The sequence below is a fragment of the Astyanax mexicanus genome, chromosome 1 (assembly GCF_023375975.1).
Source record: "Astyanax mexicanus isolate ESR-SI-001 chromosome 1, AstMex3_surface, whole genome shotgun sequence".
Lineage (NCBI taxonomy): Eukaryota > Metazoa > Chordata > Actinopteri > Characiformes > Acestrorhamphidae > Astyanax > Astyanax mexicanus.
In genome coordinates, this window is record NC_064408.1 from 58,833,310 (window position 1) to 58,858,214 (window position 24,905).

The following is a 24,905-nucleotide window of genomic DNA, read 5'->3' on the forward strand; positions in this document are numbered from 1 at the left end:
GCGTGATTTACACACGTTAACAATGCTGTGATAATACTGCTGGCATTGAATAGCTATGTGAGTAGGTGAAATTCAATAACAATAACACTATATGTAAAACTAGAGTTGCTTTATAGCATTTAACAGTTTTGTAACTCACCAGACAATAAACCTCCTGCTGCATATACACTCTTGATTCACACACATACACTATATAAATACATTTATTTACTTAGGGTTGCACCCACTGCTGACACAGATGTTCAATTGTACATACAATAGATAGGCAACAGATAACCATCATGATGTCCATAATTATCTTAGCTACACAGGTGCACCGTAAGTACACCCCCACTCCCTCACATACCACCCAGCTGGTTGGACACTCGTTGGACGAACGTTCTTTAGTGTGCAGCCCAAATTTTACATCAACAATAAATAAAATACAAAATACAACACAGCGTGAATGAGCAGATCAGTTTCCTCTGCTGAGAAATGCAAAAGCGCTGTACTGTTAAAATACCAATCCACCAAAGTCAGAGCACACACAGAGGGTCTTAAAGGGAATGGCAAATGACACTCTGATTTGTTTTGTTTCACATTACATCCAAAACACACCAGTCATGAATTGAAAGAATTAGTACATGCCACTTTTTGAGCCGTGCAAGACATATTTTTGTGTCTTCATTATACCAAAGAAACACTGACACGCCCTAAATCCAGTTGCACAGGGCACGGTTGACACAGCTCACCTATAGATCACAAAAATAGGGCCCTATGCCAGCCACTCCTCATGATGCAGCATCACTGGAGGAAAGTGTGGTGCACCAACTGTGCATGATTTATCATAATGATACTGCTCATAATAATAAAGTCCATTGGACCACTCTAAGCCCATGGTTTTTCAATATCAAATATAAATGTAATTCATTATGTGACAAATACAGAATAATAATCTATTATTGCGGAGACTGCTCGAAATATTCAGGTATTAAAAATATAAAAAAGAAACGGTTGTAGTACATGCTAGCAGAGAGAGATAGAGAGCGAGAGTGACAGTGGTAGAGCGGTAAGGACATGGGCACAGCAGCTGTGCTCAGTAGGGAGGAGGAAGGGAAGGATGGATGAATTTCATGCTACATCTCCCTCTCTCTCCGAGTAGCACTCAAAAAGCCGCTCTCTGAAGCCGTACGGCATCTGGCACTGCCAGCAATTAACATGATGGAGGGGCTGCCATAACTTCTACTGGCTAAAAAGAACAATAATAAACTTCTGTGAGTATTACAGATGATAATAATACGCAGCACGAGCAAAAAACAAAGCTTGCTAAATCTACAGCGAGCAGTGCTCACAATGCTATCACAACCCGACCTGGGGCTACAAACACATTATCATGCACAAAACGACTCCGACTGTGGCTGAAGAACTAGATCCTGTCCACAGAGATGCTCTGCCCTCCGGTCCCTGCCGGTAAATGTAGTTCACCTAGTTTTTTCTTTCTCAGGACCAAAAAAAAAAAGACAAAAAATCCCAAAAACATTAATACAGAAAACAGTGTAGCGACTTTGCCACTGAAAGCTAAAGCACACTCTCATATTTTAAGGCTGGCGGTAGTAATTGGCTAGATTTGTTGTGAGAGCAATAAACTGCTGCAGCTCATTCTTTTAATGGCTCTGAAAGTGCAGTTTTTCTCTAGTTGTCATTGTTTAGTGAAGCTTGAGCTCTGACAAAGAAATATCTACATGTTGTCATTATCATTGTTATGTGTGCTGTATTAAAAAGTCAGGTGGAATAGTAACGTTATGGATTATCTACCTTAAAAAATATATTAACTTCAGAATATTATAAATGCACCATTCCCACAAGCCATTCACTAATTTACAGTTGAATTGACTATGAAATATTCTCTGTTTCTAATAAGAGTGGAGTGCTCTGTGCTTCTGCAGAACCATCTAAGCCTCATCATCAGATGATCATAAGCTTAATGTCTAAGATTGCTACAGACATATTTGCCCTGGGGCATTTTTGCTGGGTAGAATGTTCCTCACCAGCCATTCCACACCTCAACACTCACTGCAGCTGGTAACTGATGCAGGTATCTCAACACTACTGCCACTTCTCCACCAGCCACGTTCAACTGTCCAATGACATTGTGTTACTGTCAGTTTGAACAGATATAGTGGCACTTCATGTATCTCAGAGGAAACTCACGCTAGCGTACACTCTACCAGCTTGGTAGGAATGCATGACTCAGGGAATCCAAGCCAGTGAACTGGGAAATAACAATGAATCAAGTCTCAGTCCAACACTCTTCATTTCCAAAGATACACAATCCATCTGCCATATTTCTTACACTAAGCTTACCACAACTACAGGTGAGTCTATAGCAATTTACAAAGTGACACGTTTTCTGTAATTTACCATTACAGTGGATTTAAAATGAATAAATCAAGATGTGGGTGCATTATAGACAGACAGACAGACAGATAGTTAGATAGATAGATAGATAGATAGATAGATAGATAGATAAACACAAAAGAATAGAAAATATATAAGAATGTAAAAACTTTCTATACAAGGTAAAGAACTATCTGTAAACAGAGCAGTGCAGTAGATGTTGTTTTTGTTGTTGTACATTTTGTACTTTTGTAATTTTGAATATGTGGTGATGTGTTGATTCTTCATGTAAACACTAATATTTTATATTCATATTCATATTAAATTTAATTAAATCAAAAATCAAATCAAATTCCTTGTTATTTGTTATCGTATTGATTCTGTAAATCAGTGGTGATACCCAGCCCTACTGGACAAGCTAAAATGATTGTAAATATAAGGATTATTTGTTAATATTGAAATTGAAATCTATTCCACTCAGTCATGGTCTAAAGTCTGCAACCCACCAACATAACCAAATGCCAAGGTTCCTCTCTTAAAACATCACGCTACTAACTGTCCTCCTGGCACAAGGTAACCTTGCTTTCATCTGTCCATAGAATCCTGTTCCAGAACTGGACAGGATTAGAAAACTGTCTTGACAAAAACTTGACTTTTCTGCTCTAAAGTTCTAAAATTACCAGTGCTTTCCAACAAAGCCATCTGTTTAAATTCATGAAGCGTTTCCTTATTGTAAAGAATGATGTGCATCAAAAGTGTTCTTGACTAGATGTCAAGGAGTTTTCCTTCCTCAAAGATAATCAATTTTAACTGTCTTCCACTGTCCTCCACACATTTTGCTATAGCTAAGCTCAGCACTGCATTCCTTCTTTATAGAAAGGTACTAAATTGGTGATCTGGACACTCCTAACATATATGCTAATCTTTCTATTTCTCCTATTATTGAGCAGCATAGGGGCATGGTGGTTAACATGTTTGCCTCTGAGTGATAGGGTCTTCAAGGGGTTCAAGTCTAATCTAGATCTAGAGTTTTCATGTATTTTTCCTCATGTCTGTGTGGGTTTATTTGCCAAGACCCACCAACATAACCAAATGCCAAGGTTCCTCTCTTAAAACATCATGCTTCTAACTGTCCTCCTGGCACAAGGTAACCTTGCTTTCATCTGTCCACAGAATCCTGTTCCTAGCGGATTGGCACTCTGCCCTGGGTAAACCACTGGTAGTGATTAATGCAGTCATTTAGATGGACAGTAGTTTCAGGTTGCAGTATGTTGGTTAAGTGTGAGTGTGTTAAGAATGAGTGTGTTAGAATTGTGTTTATGCTAGAAAGGTGCTATATATATGCAATCTCTGAACACCTGCATCATGTTCATTATCAGCTCTTTTGACATTATATTGAGAGATTCCATTTTTCAACAATTTCAAATGGAATCAAGTCCAGACTGTTTATCGCCTTAATTTGTATTCAAATAATGAGAGAGCATTTTAAAGCAAGATATTAGGGCTGCACAATATTGGAAAAATTGACATTACAATGTTTTATTAATGATATTTGTAATGATGTTTTTATTATAATATTAAACAAGGCATGACCCGTAAGGTCACTAGCCCCGCCCCCACCCGAGCAGCTGTCTCGTGTCTGGACTGATCTGGACTGACCGAGAGCTGATTCAGTGCTTTAGAGTCAGCCGAGCACTCAAAACCCGAGGAAAACAGCAAAACAACAATAATTAAGCATTTAAATGGCCTTTTTAAGGCAAATATAAGCGTTCTTCTGGGATTAAAAGCATGAATTTGGCTGTAACTGGAAGTATCTGTTCAAAACTGAGCGGAATTTAGGTGCATAGCTTCGGACAGGTTGTCCTACGCCTCCTCGCCCTCCCCCTCATGCTTCTCAGGCAGCAGCATCCAGTCACTCACACAGACACAGAGACAGCGCTGCTCACTGAGTATCTACTTCTTGTGTCAAGAATCAAAACATTGCAACATGACGTGTTTGTATTCAACTGCCTTAGGTGACATCACACGTCCTGCGATGTGACTATTGCGCATGCACACATTGTGATGATGATACTTAAAGGATATATCGTGCAGCTTTACAAGATATGATCTCTGGATTTGAAAAAGAAGCTCATGGCTTCATCATAGAAAAGGCAGCCATTAAGCAGGGCCAGAAACAATTTCATTTTGCAAACTTTTGTTACAAAAAAACATATAACTGAATGTACAAAACGGATATTCTAAAGAGCTTTATATTTCTTAACCTTTATCTACATTAATACAGTAAGCCAGCTTAGATATTTACCTCCATGTATTGTAGAAAAGGAGGGGGATGTTCAGGCCCACAGTTAGCCACTCTTGGGCGCAGAGGAACATAATACAGAAGAGTCCGTGGATGGAATACTCTGGAAGCACCAGCTGGAGGGAGAACAGACAGATATTTTATGGATATTAATATTGATAGGATACTCGACACATTGCAAATTGCATCAGTTATTACACAACAGATTTAATAGAAAAATGAATGGTATTATATTTAATATAGCAAGTCCCCTGTTAGGAAAGTGACCATGCCAATGAAAGCATGTAAGCACAGTAACAGTGAAGAGATGCAAAGTAAGAGTAAAGTTGGTTATGTATGTAGTTTGAACTAAACTAATTCAGGATCTGAGCTGAATATCGCATATGCTTGAAGGCAGTTGGTACACATCAAAGCACATAGAAAGTCTAGAACATTTCACCACTTAAAGACAAAAAAAAAAACGCCAAATGTGGCTGTAGTGGAAATAAATGTACATTACATTTTCATACAGTATGTTTATCTATTGCAATACATTACAAATATTACAATAAACAATTACAAAAAAAACATTTTTTAAACAATTTTTATGTTGCACTGTCGTCACTCCTGCACTTTATTTTGTCTATTGCTTGTGGTTCTATGTTGCACCATGGTTCCGGAGGAGCGTAATTTCACTACACTGTGTACCTGTACTCAGATTTAATGACAATAAAAGCCTCTTGACTTGACTTGACAACAGGAGCTCATAAATAAAAGAAGACCTTATTTCAGATTCCTTACACAATCAATAATATTTGTGTTTTTTAAAGCCATTGGAAAGTAAACATCACTTGAATTTCATTCATTTAATTCATGTTTTTATTATATCTCTGTTCAAATGCATATGGACCAGGCTGTAGATAAAATGGATATAATTTTATGAAAGTATATTTAAACAATATAACCTAATTAACAACCTCCTTCCCCTTTATGCAAATCTCTTACCTCTGGACCCTAGTTTTTGTGTCTTCATTCCAAAACCCCTTAACTCTTGTTTTTTCATCTCATGTTTCACCTGCACTGTCTTGCTCCATTTCTCATATCAGATTTCCTTCATGCTCACCTCCTTCTGCCTCCACTGGTTTGACGGGCACAAGCTATTTCCCCTTATTTGGGCCTGCTGTATTCTCTGTCCTGGCCCTGTCTGTCAATGTATTATTGGCACCATCCTTTAGAGGCAAAACTGGACACTGTGGCACTCGTTCTTATCTGCTCTGTTAACTTAGCAGCTATAGCTATCAATTCCCAGAACACTTGTTAGTGTGTGCAGCAAAAGTCTGCATTTAAAATGTGCTCTGCTCTTACAAAATACCAGACAGGCCTTAGGAAATAGTAGTTTAGGGACTTTTTCAGGTAGAATAATGAATATCATCAATTTCATGGTTTAAATGTTTAAGTATGCTAGAAAAACACGTAAATTAGACGTTTTTACACAACAATTTAATGTAATGTTAATTGATCTGATTCAACAGAAAAATGTTTACAGCATAATAAGGTGTCATCAAATCAATGTGATGCACAAAAAGCTACTTAGAATCTGTGAATTTATTGTTTTTTTTAATTGTGCGAATATTTTAGATGTTAATAAGGATATTTAGGGTTTGGTTAGCAGGACACAGAGAGCAGATTTCTGTAGAAAATAAAGGCTGAGCTGGTGTTTTATTGTCTGTACTGTAATTAGTTACATCTCCAGAACATTCATATTCCGCCACTTTTGAGAGTTTTCAACAGACTATAGTTTATTCTGAAAACTAAAAGTAAACTACATTCCCATATCAAAGACTGCACTGCAGAGGACCATAATAACCTGGCTAGAAATAATATGCTGTGTGAGCGGAGTAAACCCTGCTCGGAGGAGTGAGAGTCAGGGTACACTAAAGGCCTTCGATTTATTATGTTGACTCATCCCAAGCCTATTTCAGCAAAGTGGGGGAGGTGATCCTGAAAATCCTGACACTCACAAAAGAGATCCTGACACTTCTCTTCATTTAATGTCTTTCCTTCAGTGTAGAGAGAGCTGGACAGGTGAAATCAACCAATCAGTTCTTCCATCTTAATGTTCATGAGATGTACATAGCCAGGGGGTCTTAAGTAATTGCCTCTTTGATAGGTTTCATACTAAAAAATATATATATGTATTTACCAATATTGCAGTTTCCACAGGACTGATATAATAACCTATGATTATTTCTATAATTATGGTAACTAAAAGCTACCAATATATTTACTTGTATGTGGTTCTGCAGTTTGGAAAAAGAAGTTTGGAATCAGTACTCTGATGAGAAGAAATTTGCAAAAAAGGTTCAGCATTTAGATGGCCTGCAAATGCACTTTCTATTTATTCCACTACATCTTTACAAAGAGATGTATTGAAATGAAATGTTTACTGCTATATTTATGAATAACATGTCAGATTTCTCCTAATACTCAAATCATTAAATGTCCTGATATATGCAGGGTACAGACATCTGTGGAGGGAACTGGGGGCTCATCTGGCCTGCTGTGGGATAAAATCTTCTGTATGACCTCAGGCCACAGTTTCTCAGCATCTGACTATGTTTAGTCACAATTATTAAAGCGGTTCTCCTTCACTTCACTGCTAAACACAGTGGTTTAACATAACACAGATCGTCTTATATACAGTGCAGCACTAACATAAATCTGCTTTCCTTATATACACAGTACATTAATGTAAAAATTGAAAGAATGTGATCTAAAAAAAACAATAGGAAATTATCCCTTGTGAAAAAAGCTGTGTTTTTAAATATAATAATACTGTACTTGAACTATATGCGGAAAAATGCAAGTATACTTTTTCTACTTCTACTTACATTTTTACCTTCCTAATCTGTTTTTCAGTATACTTTGAAAAATTATACTTTAATTGGTGGTGCTAATTTTGTACAGGTGATGGACTTAAAAATACAGTATATAAAACTAAACATTTACTGAACGTGTCCTATGGAGCTAATCTTTCTGCAATAAAACTGTACTTGAAATTTGCTACCAAAACCTTAATTTTGTGTTGACAAATTAAAATATTTTGTGTTAAAATTATACTTAAAAACATTTACTTTAGTTAGTTTAGTGTAGGTAAAATAACTTTAACAGCTGATGCTTGCAGCAGTGAGATATATATATATATATATTTAACATTAAACATAGAAAATACATAATACAGAACCCCCAGTGAGCGCGGAGGCAAGGAAAAACTCCCTCAGAGCTGCAGGAGGAGGAAGAAACCTTGGGGGGACCATCCTACCACTGGTCAAACGGCTTTTAAATTAATTTTAAAAAGTCTTTTTACATACACATAGGTTTTATATATTCAGGAGTATTGCAGCGCCACTAATGGCTTGGATGTAATCAGTACTGGAGAGTAAGATGGATGATGAGCAGCTGATCTGTGGTGGGTGATATCGAAGAGCTGATTTCAGAAACTTCCATCAGTCTGGCGGGACAGAGGACATGAGAGCCTGAGGGTCCATATATACATATATATCACTCCTCAAAATAAATGTAATGTAAAATCCATATTTTAATCACAATTTTACTATGTTTTTAATGTTCAGTTGGACAGCTCAAATATAAATACAAAGACAAATATACTTAAATTGTATTAAATAGTGGCAAAAATAACATAACACAATATACTCAGTATATAATTAGTACAAATTCATACCATTTTAATTACAAACAAGTAGTAATTGAGTTCAAATTAGTGGTTCCAAAACAGTACAGACCTATTTTAGCTAAATTTAAGTATACTGTATTTTCTTCCAGGGATGGGAAAGCTTCAAATCTTTCCCTTACAGCAAAATAAACTAGTTGTTCATTTGAAAAAGTAAAGCTCTAAGCTGCTTTGAAAATTCACAAACCTAAATCTTACTTTGGGGAACTGTCTCACTGCACAATGGGCTAACAGGCTAGGCTAACTTTCCAAACTGCAAACTATCTTGATGTATTTACACTTTGATCTTCTGCTAATTGCTGGTTTTAAGTGGTTTCTTTGTTCCACAAGCACATTTTCTCCAATGAAGAGGCTCTGTCCTCATGTCAACCATTTCTTTGTGTTCTGATGATTTCCAGCACCCCGAGCATTAAATGCCTGTAATTAACCGTCCGGTAAAGGCCAGCTCACCCAACTCCTCTGGCCTGCCTATCCATTAATTAGAGGGGCTGTCGCTGAGGATGATTGAGCTGCAGAGTTCAAGAGCATTGGGTATTTGTCAAGTGCAACTTTGCAGATGTATCCACCTCCATCTACAAGGGGGAACAGAGGGTGAATGACAAGCTCTTCAGGCTTCAGTTACCTAATGAGAGGTCTTTTGTGAAGGCGTCATTCACTGAATCCGCCCACTCACTCTCATGCTCTCGCGCAGTTCTTTCTCTATAAGCTCTTACGCTTATACGATTCAAATGATAAAATCAAATAGAATATTTGCTTTTAGTCTTTACAAACACATTTGCTCTGTTCACTAATCATATTTATAAAGATGCACACATTTTTCTGTATTTGCATTAGAAAGCATGTCTCACTAAAAACATAATATTACTCTGAAAAACAAATTCACTGATGTTTAATGACACCTGCTCCAAAACAGTACATGCTAGAAAAATGTTGTCAAAAATATTGATATATTGAAACGTTTTACATTTTTTGACCCATACTCACTTCGACAGTGATAAGCAAATCTATTTTACATCATATATCCCAGAGAATACATTTACATTTACATTACATTTAATGCATTTAGCTGACGCTCTTATCCAGAGCAACATACAAGGTTATGTAGTGTTAGGAGTCTTGCCCAAGGACTCTTATTGGTATAAGCCAGTATAGTCACCCAGTACTGGAACTGAACCCCAGTCTCCCACATGGTAACTCACTTACAGGAGGTGTTGTTATCTACTGCACCACACCAACCACAATATATGGAATATATGGTTTAACTATGAATATATGGATTAACTAAACTAAACTTTAATCCAATCACTTTGAAAGCTCTGTTTCTTGTGTGTCTTCTGATCATTCCTGAGGCTACTGATCAAAGTTTAACATTTATTTAATATGTAATAATTCAAGTTTCTTGTACAAAATTATATGTGGGTCTTGCTGAAATAATGAAAATAGGATTTAATGCCATTATTTATCACTTATTGTACATGTGCCTGAAAAACCTGATTAGGTTAGGTTAAGAAAGGGGAGTCTGGTGATGAAGACAGCTGGATATTTAAGGGGTAAATTCAGTACATTAAACTGTTACTGGACTTATTTTCTGGCATTTGTTATTTGTTTAATGCAAATTGTAATAAAGTTGCAAGAACTCTGTTGATAAGTAATGCAAACGTAAATACAAATCACTTTTTAAATAACTCAACATTTAATCCTGTAACTCGTTTACAGTATTTAATCTCAAAATATCAATAATGAGATAAAGTAGAGGAAATATATTGAGGAAGCAAAAAAACAGAACCATTATGAGAACTTCTACTATCAAAATATGCAGTATATTTGACTGCAGTAATACTATATTAATCCATCCATCCATCCATTTATGATCCACACGTTTCTGGCCAGAGTCATGGTCATCGTGTGTCTGGAGCCTTTCCAGAATCAATTGGCACAGCCAGAAACAGACCCTGGATATAATGCCACCCACTTAATCACACAATCACCCCCAAATTAGACTATTTAACTCACCTACCACATGTTTTAGGAGGCAAATTAAACTGTTATATTATTATGTCACTTATACTGTGAAATAAGGAGTGATTCTGTCTTCTATCTGTTAATGTGGAAGTAAAAATCTGAATCTTATGATGCTCAGAATTACTCACTCCATCACTCACTCCACAAACAGCTGATTTACTAGATACATGCACATGTGTGCCCTGTGATTTTCTGCCCAGTTTGTTGGCTGCAGTGACTAATCAGGCTGAATTTTTAGGCTCCTTTTAGCTACAGCAAACTGTCCTCAGCCTTTGGAGATCAAAAGAGCTCCTAGTCTCCAATTACTGTCTTTCTCTTTCAACAGCAGCAATAATTAGTCGCAACAAATAATTACACACATTTTCTCTGTAAAGGACACCTATTCTCCTGAGACAGGACAGCATGCGACACGCTGATTGTTTCTGTTGAGGTATTTACAGTGTGAACACACTGAGAAATTGCTTACTGAAAACAACAGGTATTACACATACACAAATCTAAACGGAGTGACACACACTATATAACATCAGTTAAAGGATCTTTGAAAAAAAGTATACTGAACAAGGAACCGCATTACATTAAAATGTAACTCATGTGAGAATTACGTAATTGTTGAATCTAGTATAACCGATATACACTAGGCCTACAGGGGTTGGACAGTGAAACTGAAACACCTGTCATTTTAGTGTGGGAGGTTTCATGGCTAAATTGGAGCAGCCTGGTGGCCAATCTTCATTAATTGCACATTGCACCAGTAAGAACAGAGTGTGAAGGTTCAGTTAGCAGGGTAAGAGCACAGTGTTGCTCAAAATATTGCAATGCACACAACATTATGGGTGACATACCAGAGTTCAAAAGAGGACAAATTGTTGGTGTACGTCTTGCTGGCGCATTTTTGACCAAGACAGCAAGTCTTTGTGATGAATCAAGAGCCACAGTATCCAGGGTAATGTCAGCATACCACCAAGAAGAACCAACCACATCCAACAGGATTAACTGTGGACGCAAGAGGAAGCTGTCTGAAAGAGATGTTCGGGTGCTAACCCGGATTGTATCTAAAAAACATAAAACCACGTCTACCTAAATCACGGCAGAATTCAATGTGCACCTTAACTCTCTGTCGGGGCAATACATTATTGTGGTCTGAAACCAGGTGTTTCAGTTTCATTGTCCAAACCCTGTAGATATCAGTGACAAAGTTGAAGTTGTGCGCAGGGCTGGATACTTCAACAAGACAACGACCCTAAACTCTGCTTAAAAGTGAATAAATGTGCATTTTTACTTAGGGGTGTACTCACTTCTCTTGCCAGTGGTTTAGACATTAATGGCTATGTGTTTTTGACACTAATTGACACTGTTATTCAAGCTGTACACTGACACTCATATCTTGAGTGTTGTTCCTTTAAAGATATGATATAATATATTTTTTTAAATGTGAGGGGTGGACTCACTTTGGTTACATACTATAGATGTTTTATAGTGTTTACATACAACATTAAAATTCTTATATTAAAAAAAACGATCTTTTTTTTTTATTAATATGGAGCTTTTTTAAAAAAAGGGTGCAAAAAACGGTAGCAAATGGTACAAAGATTTGCAAGGGTAAAAACTGAATAACCCTATCACATTAGTCAGTGATATACAATTAAAATAGAAAACTGATTAAAATATTAGAATTCTCATTGTCATTAAAACTGGTATCCATAAAATTTCAGGTTCCAAAATCAGGGCAAATCCATGCATATGTTTTTGATTGTACTATAAAATTCCATCTAGAATACCCTTCAGGCTAAAAATACACTTTACTGGCAATCTTCAAATAAATTTAAGGGCTGCTTGACATACAAACTGATGATGACGTCAACATTAATTGCACTTTATGTTAAAAAAACAAGCCGACATGAACTGACTGCTGTTTCTGATCCGAATGGAAACGTGGTGCGATTAAACTGATTTATTTAACTTTCAACAGTACTAAACAACAAAGGCAGAATACGCAACACTGCACTTCCTGTAGAAGGTATTCTCTTAGGGCACATTAACTATCCAGAGCCTGTGATGTACTGCTGAAAGATGCATTTCAAAGGTGGAGCACTGTGCTGGCAGCCATGTTTCATTCTGAACCCTACAGCGGCTTTCCGCTCTCCGAGAGTGCAGCAATCACAAAGCTCAGAACGCCGCCGAGCTGAGTGCGTCTTGCATGCTCCGAGCTTTTACAAGAATGTTGTTCTAGGTTACAGAGGACAGACATCTGTGCCAGAGCAGCAGAATGAAAACTAACCGGAGGCCAGAGGCAGTGGAGAATAGAGCTGGGCGAGCTGCACTGATTGAAAGCTGGAGAGGAAGAGAACTCTGGGACAGATGAACATACTGTATATAATGTGAGAAGGTGCGGTGCCAAACATGCCTTGATTCGGCTACAGTGTGTACTGACTATAAGTTCCAAAATTCTTTTAATTATGAAAGGAGGATAGGACAACAGATAACAGAAACAAAAAAAATGAAAAGTCTGTGTTTGAAACATGGTGAAAAACGGTGTTTTATTAAATAAAATTGTATAATGAACACAGCCATTTTCTCCATCTTTTATAACTATCAGGAAAATGTCTCATTTAATCTCATTTAACTGTGCTTTTTAAAATTACTGGAACATTCTAGTAATTATTATTAGGGGTGTGTTTAAAAAATCAATTCTTTAAAATTGATCTTCATTTGAATGATCTGATATTGATTCATATAAACCCGAATTAACCTTTAGAATTAGCCCATTATGAGTACAGTCTCACGAGACCATCCTCTCAAGCACCGCCCTCTGTCTGGGGTGAGCTGGAGCATAAGAGACAGTGCCCAGGAGTTCAGGGAGTTTCTGTTAAAATGTAAGTGATTTTGTTCTGTATTTCCACTCACTGATGTCTGTGTTTATCAAACAAGTGCATTTAACAATGTTTAATCTATTTTCCAGTGTTGTTTTCGTCTGTACTTTACTTGAAGTAAGACCTGACCGACTGAATCCACCGTAGCTTAGTAAGTTAAACCAATCCCCGTTTAGCCGGGTTTACTAGCTTTACATGTGGCCAGCGCGCTAAACTGTTAGATGGAATAACTGTAGATTAATCTGTATCTGAGTGATTTGATGTATAAATAGTGAAATTATGATTGTGCTCTCTATGAAGCGCTGTTACTAATGATTATTACTGATTATTTTGTCCCCAGGGAATGCGAGGCTCTTATAACTGGGAAGAAGTGCTCCGCTCAGACCAGCTGCTTTTTCTTTTTTAAGTAAATTTAATTTATTAAGTTTTCTCTCTTTACATTATTCATTTTGCTTGTTGTGTTTTTATTATCACTATGCGTATTATTGTATTACATCTTTACTAGTGGATATGGGTAAATTTCACATTTTTATTTGCAAATAAGTACATTTATTAAGCATGTTATGTTCTGGAAGGACGCTATGTTTTACTCACACGTGAACATTTGAGTAAAGTGGCCGTTTAAAACCTGTACAGAGATGTGAAACACAATGTAGCAATTAACTAAGCTACATTAAATGATATTAAAAAAATATATAAAACTGTTGTTTTAAGTCCATTTAATATAAACAGTAATATTTTATTAATGGAAGTTTAAGTGTTCCTTGTATAATTACAACATTTCATATATAAACTAAAATTTTTGTTGTAACTAAAATTTCCCTAAATGAATAGATTTTGAATCGAATCGGGACCTTGTGAATCGGAATCTAATCGAACTGGGAAATCAGTGACGATAAGCACCCCTAATTATTATATTTGGGAATAGCTGTGATGCCATACAGTCAAAGATATCTGTTTGAAAAATCACTCTAATGTAGTATAGGGCTGCAGCTATCAATTATTTTAGTAATCGAGTACTCTACTTAAAAATCGATTCGATTAATCGAGTAATCGGATAAAACATATTTTTGTTTGCCTAAAGAGTAATTAAAAATACACAAGAGAAAACAAGACATTTCACTTAATAATGAATGACGAATTGATTTCCTTTTTTAGATAAGTTATATTTTTAAATTCACAACATACATTTCCAAACTGCAAATACAAATACAAATAAATAAAGGAATAATAATAATTTAATATTTAGTACTTTAATAAATTAAGTTAAATTATTTTCAACAAGGATTTCTTGTAAGTATCAAAACAATAGGGAATTAATCAATAAAAAAGGCATAAACATCTGCAAGATGTTGTACATCTTAGCTTCTGAACAGCAGAGATGTTGCCAGCCGGTGACATGTATTTATTTATAAACTCCTCAGCGCTGTGTTCACTTACATTAAGCCTGTATTAAGTCCAGAATTGTCTGTTTTTATAAACTAACCACACATTATACAGTATTTCTAATAATCAGTGCTGTCGTTATGTTATTAAGATACATTCATGTTAATCTCACTGATTTGTTATAAGTTGTATTAACCTTCTCTCGGCTCCACCGCTAATGCTCAAAATGCTTCGTTATTATTTGCCCTTTTTCCTTGTAAGTTGTTGCTCTTTTTACTCGCTGCTTCAAAATACCCTCTTCTCAACTAAAACCTCCACCGCCTCCTCTTTCTTCCTGTGCACGGGTCATGTACACTGAGCTCGTTGTCACATTAAAAGCACTAATAACCGTGCGCTGAGTTTTTTTATTAAATAAACGATTACTCGAGGCACAGAATATTACTCAATCAATTTTTTTAATCGATTAAATCGAATTACTTGAGTAATCGTTTCCCCCCTAATGTAGTATGAAAATAGCCTCTGCTGAAAATCCACAGCCACACCCTTAATATACATAACCTATATTCCACACTGCAGTACTATAAAAAACAGCCATTACTTATAAAGTCACTCCTTTTTTCAGGAGCTATTTCTTAGGAAATAAGATATAATAAATAATGTGAGGATTAATAAATGTGTGAGGATTATAATGGATCTAATCTTCTCAGAAATATCTCCTAAAAAAAAAAGAATGATTAAATGATATGAGATTGGCAGCTTACCAAAACTATCCCTATCAAACAAACAGCAGTTATAGCTTTCATCTTTTTGAGAGAGAGGAGGAGTACGGTTCAGATTTGCTCACTGTCTGGGAATGATTTTTTACCCATTCAGAATCACATGTTCACTTCATTTAAACAGTAACATGGATTTTCATTGAGTTTAGCATTTATCTTTTAGCAGATGGAAGCAGGTTGTGTTGCAGTGATGTGCCGGGGATGTGGCATTAATGCACCCTTAAGTTTTAATAAGATATCTAATGCCTTGTACGGAAAACATCCCCACAAAAATGATCTTGTTCATTACTCATTACTGTTTGTTAAAGGTCCCAGTGTTATGACTGTGACACATAACATTTTATATGTTGGTCAATAGGCTACAATTCTGAGATTCTGGTGCTTTGATCTGTCTTTAGCTGCTTTCTACCCTTCCTCCCTTACAGTCTAGTTGTATGCAGAGCTCTTGCCATTGCTGATGTGGCACCTTCACTCCAGCAGCAGCCTCTGAACTCTGTGGCTCTTTTAGAGTGATTGTTGGTTCACTGTGGCTTCCCACATAAGTACTCTTTTTGTTGCTACTTTGAGGGACATCTTTGTCTAACCAGTGCCTCTGTGGGTAATTTAAAAAATACCTGAATACTAAAAAATGTACTTTTCAATTTTGTATATCAATAGCCAAAGCTCTTTGAGTGTTTAGGAACAAACTCTGGGTTTTTTTTTAGGTATAATGCATCATTTTTTCATCTGAAATCTGCTTCAGGCAGCTTTTATATCTCATCCTGTGTCTTTATTAAGGGCCAGAATTAATGATACCAAAGAGGAAGTCCCCCACTCTACCCAGTGTGTGTTGTCCTAGTGCTTAGTGACAGGCAAAATGGTTTGGTTCCGCCCCCTCTGGACCCAGAATCACAGGCCAACTCCCATCAACACACAATCCTGCTATTTTGCTGAAAGACGCTGCCTTTTTGATAGAGAATGCACTATTTTTTCTTTCTTTTTTCTCCCTTGTTTCTGGTGGCAGAGAGGGTCGGCTGCAGGAAGATATGATAACAAGAGTCGAGTGGGTTGGAGTATTTAAATTTTAATGGACCTTCTCTAAAAAGACAGCTTAGCAACTACATCACAGCTAATAAGCACACATGCTCAGCCAGATGTGCACTGTACTTTATCTTAAGATTTTTTTTTTTTTTTAGTTTTCAATCAATCAAGGCTGTTTGTGCATATTCACCAGGTCTGTCCTGGCTCTGGCTGAAACGTGTGTGATGGTGGCTCAGACAGGGATTCCTGACTGATCTCTAACACCTTGCCCTGGGCATTTATAAAGATAAACAAAGCTTCTGCTCCAGGGCAGATTTTTCTTTTTATTTCCCTCCAGCATCAGTGAGGTATGGAGAGAAACTGGCACTAATGAGATGCTCCTCCACCAGTTACACAGCTGGGAGGTAACAGACACAGAGCAATGTTAAAATGAGTGCTCCTGTCCAGTGCACCTGCCATGTAAAAAAAAAATGTTTTACAAAGGAAAGAAGGCAACAAAATGTTAAGTGAGAATCTTGTTCAGAATGCATTTAATGGTCATTCAGCAATGTGGAAATGTGAGAATAGTTACTACAAACTATCACAGCAGTACAATCTACTCGAATGATTCACTTGCAGTGTAATGATGCACCAAATTCAGAACTCAACATTCGATACAGTGGCATCCTAATTTGATACAGCACAAATGAAGAGTGGCTGAGAATATGATAACATCTTTTTACATGTCCTCTAGTGGTCATTCCACTGGCAGAACAAGTTTTTTTTTTTACTGAATTACATCTCTCATTTTAGTAGTCATGGTGCGTTTATGTTTAACAGATCAGCATGAGAAATGTGTGTTTTCTGTTGAATGCACTTTTTAAATTGCTGTAAAAAATATTTTCTTTTTGTTAAATACTGTATGTCAAGGTAGCTTTTTACAGCTTACCACCAAATTCACTGTGTTGATAACATGATTGATTAATCAAATGTTTTCTTCTTAAAACTAAAATTTTTAACAAAGGATTTTTTAATTTAATATAAAATAATCAATGTTAGATTATCATAATGGGATTTTATTTCTATTCAAATATGCTTTTTATCCCTTCGAACACAGATTGTCCTTTCATTCTCTCTGTAGTATATCTTACATTTACTGACATACACCAGTTTATTGCTAGAAGCTTTATGTGTGTGTGTGTGTGTGTGTGTAAGTGGGAGAGAGAGAGAGAGAAAGTGACAGTACAGTAATCTACCTTCTAACCTCAGCTGTAGCAATGCAGTGTTTACTTCGCTAAATGCTGCAATAATGATAATACTTTACCAGGGTCTGTCAAATTAATTGGGGCCAAAAGGGATACGTTTAATGCATAAAATAATGTGTTAACGTATCTAAATTAATCATGTGCGATAGTGTGTTAATCTTGATAGTACTAATTTAAACCCTTGGACTGTGTATAAAGTATTTTCCCGCAATCCAAAACTCTAGCAGGCTGCTGGATAGAACAAGAGGACTAAACTAAACATAAGAGCACTATTCACAAGCTAATCCTTTATGTTACCCTAAAGGAGTGTGTGTTTCTTTCTTATAGTCTATCTGAGATAAATAGGATAATCTGCTCTCTATGTGTTCCAGTGTGTAGATACTGAATTAAGAGGTTCATATTGAATGATGTGGATTAATTTACAATGCTGTACAGTTATAATATATTGCATAGCTTTGAGTAGTTATTGAATTGAAGAAAATTAAATAAAATGCATGCAAAAATAAATATATGTAATATGAATTAAAATTCACAACCATTACAATCATAACATTAGGTAATTATGCAGCATAAATAATAGAATATTTTCCTAGTTTTTACATTCACATCGAGCAATAAATGAACACAATAAAAAGTTGTTTCCTGTCAGAGCCACTAAATGCACCAAACTTAGAACACTAATAACAACTTAACTTAAATTCCTACTACTCCCATCTCACTGTAAAACATGACTGTTTTACCACAGATGCTCCTCTCTGTTTAGTGTAGTCTGAGGAATGTTGTACATTATATACATATCTCTTTTGCTTTTTCAGGAAATAAGTTTGCCTTTTTATTTTAAATTATTTTATTTTTAGGTGCCTTAAAACTAAATGCATCCTTGTTTAGTTTTAAATGCATTTCCAAATTCTTTACTGTTAGCTCTAACTAAAGAATTAATAAACATAATCTGAAAGTGCTCTTTAAAAAAAGCATAAGTGTTGCAAACATATTTAATCTGCCGATAGTTTAATTCTTTCATTATATTTTGAATTTGATACTTTAAAAAAATCTTTTTTAAAATGTAGTATTTGTTGAAACTGACCAAATGCCACAGACTCGTCAGATTAGGCTGAAAATGCAAAAAGATTGTTTCGTTTAGACAGTTGGCATTATCAAGTCATAATTGCCCTGCTCCTGACACCAAGAGAAAGGTTGTCATTAAGCGGAGAGGCTTTTTATTAACAGGGCTTTGCCTTTAAGCACATTCGTGTCATAGCCAGTTACTGCTCGCTCTATGCAAATGAGTTTTGGAGAAATTGGGATGTGTGTATGAAGTGGTTTGATAGAGAGGACAGAAACCTTTGTACTGTAACATCAAAAAGTAGCGCTCTGTTTGAAGAATAAACACCCGCTGCTGTGGCAACCGGGGGGGATTACTCAGTATTCCCCAGCCGCTGCCTGTGATTGGCTGGGAGAAGATTCACCTTGATGCTTATTGCAGGGAAACACACTGAGTACTATCTAGATACACAAGGCTGGGACTTTGGGAATGACTGTAACGATCCTAATATTTTAATTTAAATTAAGTATATTTCTCAATATCATTTTCACTTTAAATGAACTTTTCTGCTAAACACTTCACTTAAAAAAGCTAAAACATTAGAATAGATATTTACATGAATAACATGTAACACAAAGTTGCAAAAAGACACAATTCTAAAATCTAAATTTGCTCTTTTTGTAAAGAAGTATTTTGATGCAGCATATATGCATCATAAACATAAAAGTGTGACACCATTAAAAATAGGGGAACCTAATATTTTACAATTAGAATAAATAACAGGCTGATCATAACTACATTTTCAGTAATAATTCAAGTGAAATAATTAATATCCAAAGCATAATAAACCTTATTATCAGAACTTATGTAGTGTAAGTTTCCCTAATGAACAGTAGCAGTACATGGCTAGTACTACTGCTTCATTTACTACTTCTTAGAATTTAAATTATATAAATTTTATGTCTACTTTGTCTACTTGTTATATACAGACCTGAACTGCTCATTATTCTTTAGGTGGGTTTGGCTGCAGTACAACACACAAAAGTCAGAAGCTGTTCATTCCTGGGGGATCAGATCTGCATGGGAAGTGAAAAGACATTTTGGAACTTTCAGCTCCTATGAATCTATAATCTAACTGTGTTTGTGTGTATTTAGACCCTGTGTTAATTTCAGACACAAATATTATACATTTATTCTGAACAGCTTAAAGGAATATGTAAAACTCTAAAATTGCCATGATATTTATGTCTATGATAACTGTACACGATCAGATCATGATTAATGTTAAATTTAATCTTGTATATTAAATGGTTAATGACCAACTTGTGAACTGCCAGTTGCTGTTCTTATAAATTTGAATTAGAGCATCATAAAATAATAACTTCAGTCTTCAGTCTCTCTGTGGTTTTAAACAGACTAAATAAATATTTGTTTTTTAGCCACAATTATGTAATACACTCTCCTTCATAACAAGCAGTGTGTACGTCTCTTTTTAAACATGAGTTTATTCCATATGAAGTTCCATCCAGTGTGTTTCAGTGTCACACAAGGAAAGCACTTGCTCGTGTATAAATATGACCTGCATACACCAGTGCAATTATCCTGCCACCTTCATGCTTATTTCCAATTTCCATACACAGCCATCCATGCAGCCAGGAACAGGAGCTGCTGATGAATATCAACTCCACAACCTCAGGGCTGTCAATCAAAAGCCAAAGCCAAGAAAGAGAACATCAATCCCAATCCCTTACGGTACAAACCGAGCCTAAAGCTGCTTTTCCAATCAACCAGGATTTCAGCAGCTGGACACCAGGTGATACAGGGGTGTTTAAAAAATGTTTTTATGTTATATTTCTATTCTTTTTTTTGCATGTTTGTCACACAAAAAAACGCAAAATACAGTTTTTCAAATTAAGGTTTTTATAATTAGGCGGGAAATCCAAACGTACATGACCCTGTGTGAAAAAGTGTTTACCCCCTAAACCTAGTAACTGATTGAGCCATGATTAGCAACAACTGCTAATGGAGGAATTTTCATTCACTCTTGTTTACAGAGATGTTGAAATTCAGCCACATTGGAGGGTTTCATGCATGAACTGCCTTTTTAAGGTCATGCCACAGCATCTCAATAGGATTCAGGTCAGGACTTAGGCCACTCCAAAATGTTCACTTTGTTTTTCTTCAGCCATTCAGATTCACTCCTTTTTTTGGTAGAGAGCGGAATTCATGGTTCCATTTATCACAGCAAGTCGTCCAGGTTTCACCATTTGTATACAATGGTGCTCACTGTGGTTCACTGGAGTCCCACAACTTTTGAAAATATTTAGTTTTACTTCGCTTTGTCAGGCAGGTCATGTTTGAGTGGTTTCTTGATTGAGAACAGGTGTGGCAGTAATTATGAGTGATAAACCACACTTAAGTTACATTTTAACTGGAACACTTTTTCACACAGAACCATGTAGGTTTGGATTTTTTTCTCCCTTAGTAATAAAAACCCTTCATTTAAACCTTCATGTCTTTGACTAATAATTAATTTAGTTTGATGATCTGAAACATTTAAGAGTGACAATCTTACAAATAATAAGAAATCATGAAAGGACCAAACATTTTCTTTTACACCACTGTATATGTTGCTATTAGGTTTTTCTGTATAACTTTTTTTCTTTCTCCATCAGGAAAGCATATAGCCTTTTATTTATAAATAATTTTAAGATTTCTATGTTAATGCAATATTAACATAGTCAGGTCAGGTCTCCTTATACAGTTGCACATAATGTCAGCTTGTGCATCATTTTGTTTTGATGACCACTTTTATATATTAGTCAGGTGTATATAATTTTGCAAATTGTTGAGTAAGTGTTCTGTAACATTAATCAGACACTTTACTTCAAAATATTAAGTCCATAGGAAAAAGTAAGCATAATTTTGCTGTGAAAACCTATTAGCCATTATTCATTTATTTGAATTGTAGCAATTTAGGGGATCTAGGATTTTTTTTTACTTCTCTCGTACAGAACATTACACTTGCTATAGTGTCTATTAAGTCTAAAGCACAAACTTATTAGATATCTAAGAACCCTAAATTTTCATGCCTCAGATATGGCTGCTCACACATCAAAATATATTTTATTTGTTTTTCAGCAGACATTTGATTTGATTTTATTCTTTTATTTATTCATTTTTTAGTCTTATTTTAATTGAAGCCTGGCTTGTGCAAGTGAGTGTGTGATTCTAGATCAGTGTCCACAATATATCTGTCAATTTCAGTTATATAGTTTAAGATGTATCAGTCTCATCGTCTATTGTTTGAGGAATTGAGGAGACATATAGGGTATTAAAGCTTTAAGTGAATTTCATACTAGAGTCACATTTATTGCCTGGGCGAAAAAAATCCTGAAAATTATAATAATAATCTGATGCTCTTACTGCAGTGAGCGATAAAGATGAAGAGATGAAAGGTTCTGAGCGCAGTCTGGGGGAGGAGGAGGGGGGGTTCGTACATTCTGAGCTAAAAGATTATTTGCAGCAAAATGCAGTGTTCATCTTTCTCAAGTGCGAGCTTGTGAATGCAAACCAGTACCAGGTTCCTGTGCTTATGATAGGAATTTTCATGTGGCACTATAAATAACTAAATCCTGCATTTCTGTGCAGTGCTTCAGTCATGGTGAAATTATAGAATATAGAAGACTAAAGTTGCTATAAGCTACATTTTTCATATATTTATTCATATATTTATCCACTGTATCCAAGCCTTTACGTAAGAAAACATATTTATTGCATTATTGTTCTCCAACCTCTCATTATGCCTTAGAATTGAACAGCTTGTTTGAGTTACTGTGCTCTTATTGCACATAAATATAAATGATGTTCTGATGTGCTGCCCTGTACTGTGTATATTGTGATATAAATATTTAGTGAAAAATGATCATAACTTCTATATGATTGGGTGAAATCAAATAAATCAAAACAGGGTAGTTTTGCAGTTCAGTTTCTATATTCGGTACTATTAAAATATTTATAATAATAATAATAATAATAATAATAATAATAATAATAAGAATATTGAAGACATTAAAGCTATACAGGAATTATAATTGTAAACAATAAGTGTTAAACAAGCAGAAAATGTTTTATTCTTCAGATTCTTCTAAATAGTAGTCTTTGAGGACAGATCTGCACATTCTTGGTATTTTAATCTCAGTGTCTTTATGAGGGAGAGTCTGCTGGAATAGTTTTCTCAGCATCTTGAAGAAGTTTCTGCAGGTGCTGAACAATAGTTACTGATTTTCCTTCACGCTGTGAAGCTCCAGCTCATCCCAAATCACCTCAAATCACTGTTTCAGTTGATCAGGTTTAAATCACGGGATTGTGCAGGAAAACACATTTTTTTACTGTTTACTACAGAATTACATATGTTTCCCTTAATAGTTTTCATGTCTTCATTCAATATTAATCTCAAATGTGGAAAATAAATTAATGAGATAAATAAAGAAAAACCCTTATTGAGAAAGTGTGTCCAAACTTTAGTTTGGAACTGTATGAGAGGAGTTTGTTGGTTTGTTTGCATTTAATGTTGGTGCTTTAATACTATAATTTGTTTTAATAAGAAACAATGGTCCTTGCTTTCATAAATCAGTCTTTACTTAGTTCTTCAAAAAAATCCTTACAAAACGTCTTCCAGATTAACTGGTTTTATACTGGTCTCATGGATAAAACAAATCCTAAAAAAGAACATTTGTGAGGAATGACAGAATTTTAGTCAAATCTGTGTAAGCTGGATTTAAAAAGAAATGTCTTCTTATGAATGACTAGTGAACAAGGCCATATGATGGTACAAAAAAAAACAGGTGCATAAAATAAGCTTATAAGAATAAAAAAGAGAGATGTCCAGAATTGAAATAAAGAATAAACCACAATATCAGCCTCGTATCCATTCAGATACACAAGAGCATCAAGGCACAGATGTAAAGCATCCATAAATAACCCTCACTGGGTCACTGAAGCAAGGGCACGTTGGCCCAGTGGGATGCGATATGAGCCTTAGGCTAAGTGTTTACTACAGAGATAAAAAGACACCTCTCAAGCCTACCCCCGGTGCACAGACCCCAACAGGGAGAGTGTGTGTTTGTTAGAGAGCCTCTGTCATGTTACATGAAGGTTCAGGCGTAAAAAGCAGACCAGAAGCCATCTAGACAGGAGCTTACTGCTGCAGGAGATCCACTGGATTATTGTGAACACCACTTCAAGCTGAAGCTAAAGGCATGCTGAGTGACACTGTATCAACAGCAAACAAGAAGATATTTCTTATTAAACTGTCAGACAGACACTGACCTATAGGCATGAACAGACAGACAGTCAAACAAGTCCAAAACCAGAGGTTAAACCCAATCAAATCCCAGTAGTCTATTATAAATCTGTGTACAAGATTTGTAAACACTGCAGTAAACATATTTAAAAAATCTAAATGTCTAAGACTATACGCAACTGTATTACAAAGCGCTAGCATGTAAAGTTAATGTAAATGTGATGACAGCAAAATTAATAACTATATTATATTATCTTAAGAGGTTTTAGCCTCTGCAAATGTGACGTCATGCTGCTGAGCTCTTTTATCCGGATGCCCTTTTCACACTGTGCCTGGTCACATGACTCCATGATGCTTTCCTGCTGCTTGTAAAAATTTGTCAACTAGACCTCTGTGTGATTCTCATATAATGTGACACATTAGTGTTGAAATAGGGGTTAGACACCTTTTGCTGATACAGGCACTGATCAGACAGTACTGCGTGCATTGTTTAGTGACATACATTAAGCAAGGGAAAAAATAACAGACCACTTAAAAATGATGAGTTTCTTTAATTTTACAAAATAGAAAACAATAGAATAGAATATAATCAAGAGGAAGATGGATGATCACAAGCCATAATACCAAGCTGAACTGCTTGAATTTTTGCACCAGGAGTGGCATAAAGCTATCCAAAAGCAGTGTGTAAGACTAGTGGAGGAGAACATGCCAAGATGCATGAAAACTGTGATTAAAAATCAGGGTTATTCCACCAAATATTGATTTCTGAACTCTTAAAACTTTATAAATGGAACGGAACGTGAACGGAACGTGAACTCGCTGGTTAACA

At 35.8% G+C, this 24,905-nt stretch overlaps 1 protein-coding gene across 4 annotated transcripts in view; it reads right to left on the reverse strand.

Annotated features, from left to right (window-relative positions):
- The window catches only part of cnih3 (cornichon family AMPA receptor auxiliary protein 3), a 63,779-nt gene that overhangs the window by 16,076 nt on the left and 22,798 nt on the right, over positions 1–24,905 (reverse strand). For all 4 annotated transcript variants that reach the window (XM_022666274.2, XM_022666270.2, XM_022666278.2 and 1 more), the window contains exon 4: positions 4,682–4,794. In XM_022666274.2, the coding sequence (XP_022521995.1) occupies positions 4,682–4,794 (113 nt within the window). The remainder of the gene's footprint in view (positions 1–4,681; positions 4,795–24,905) is intronic.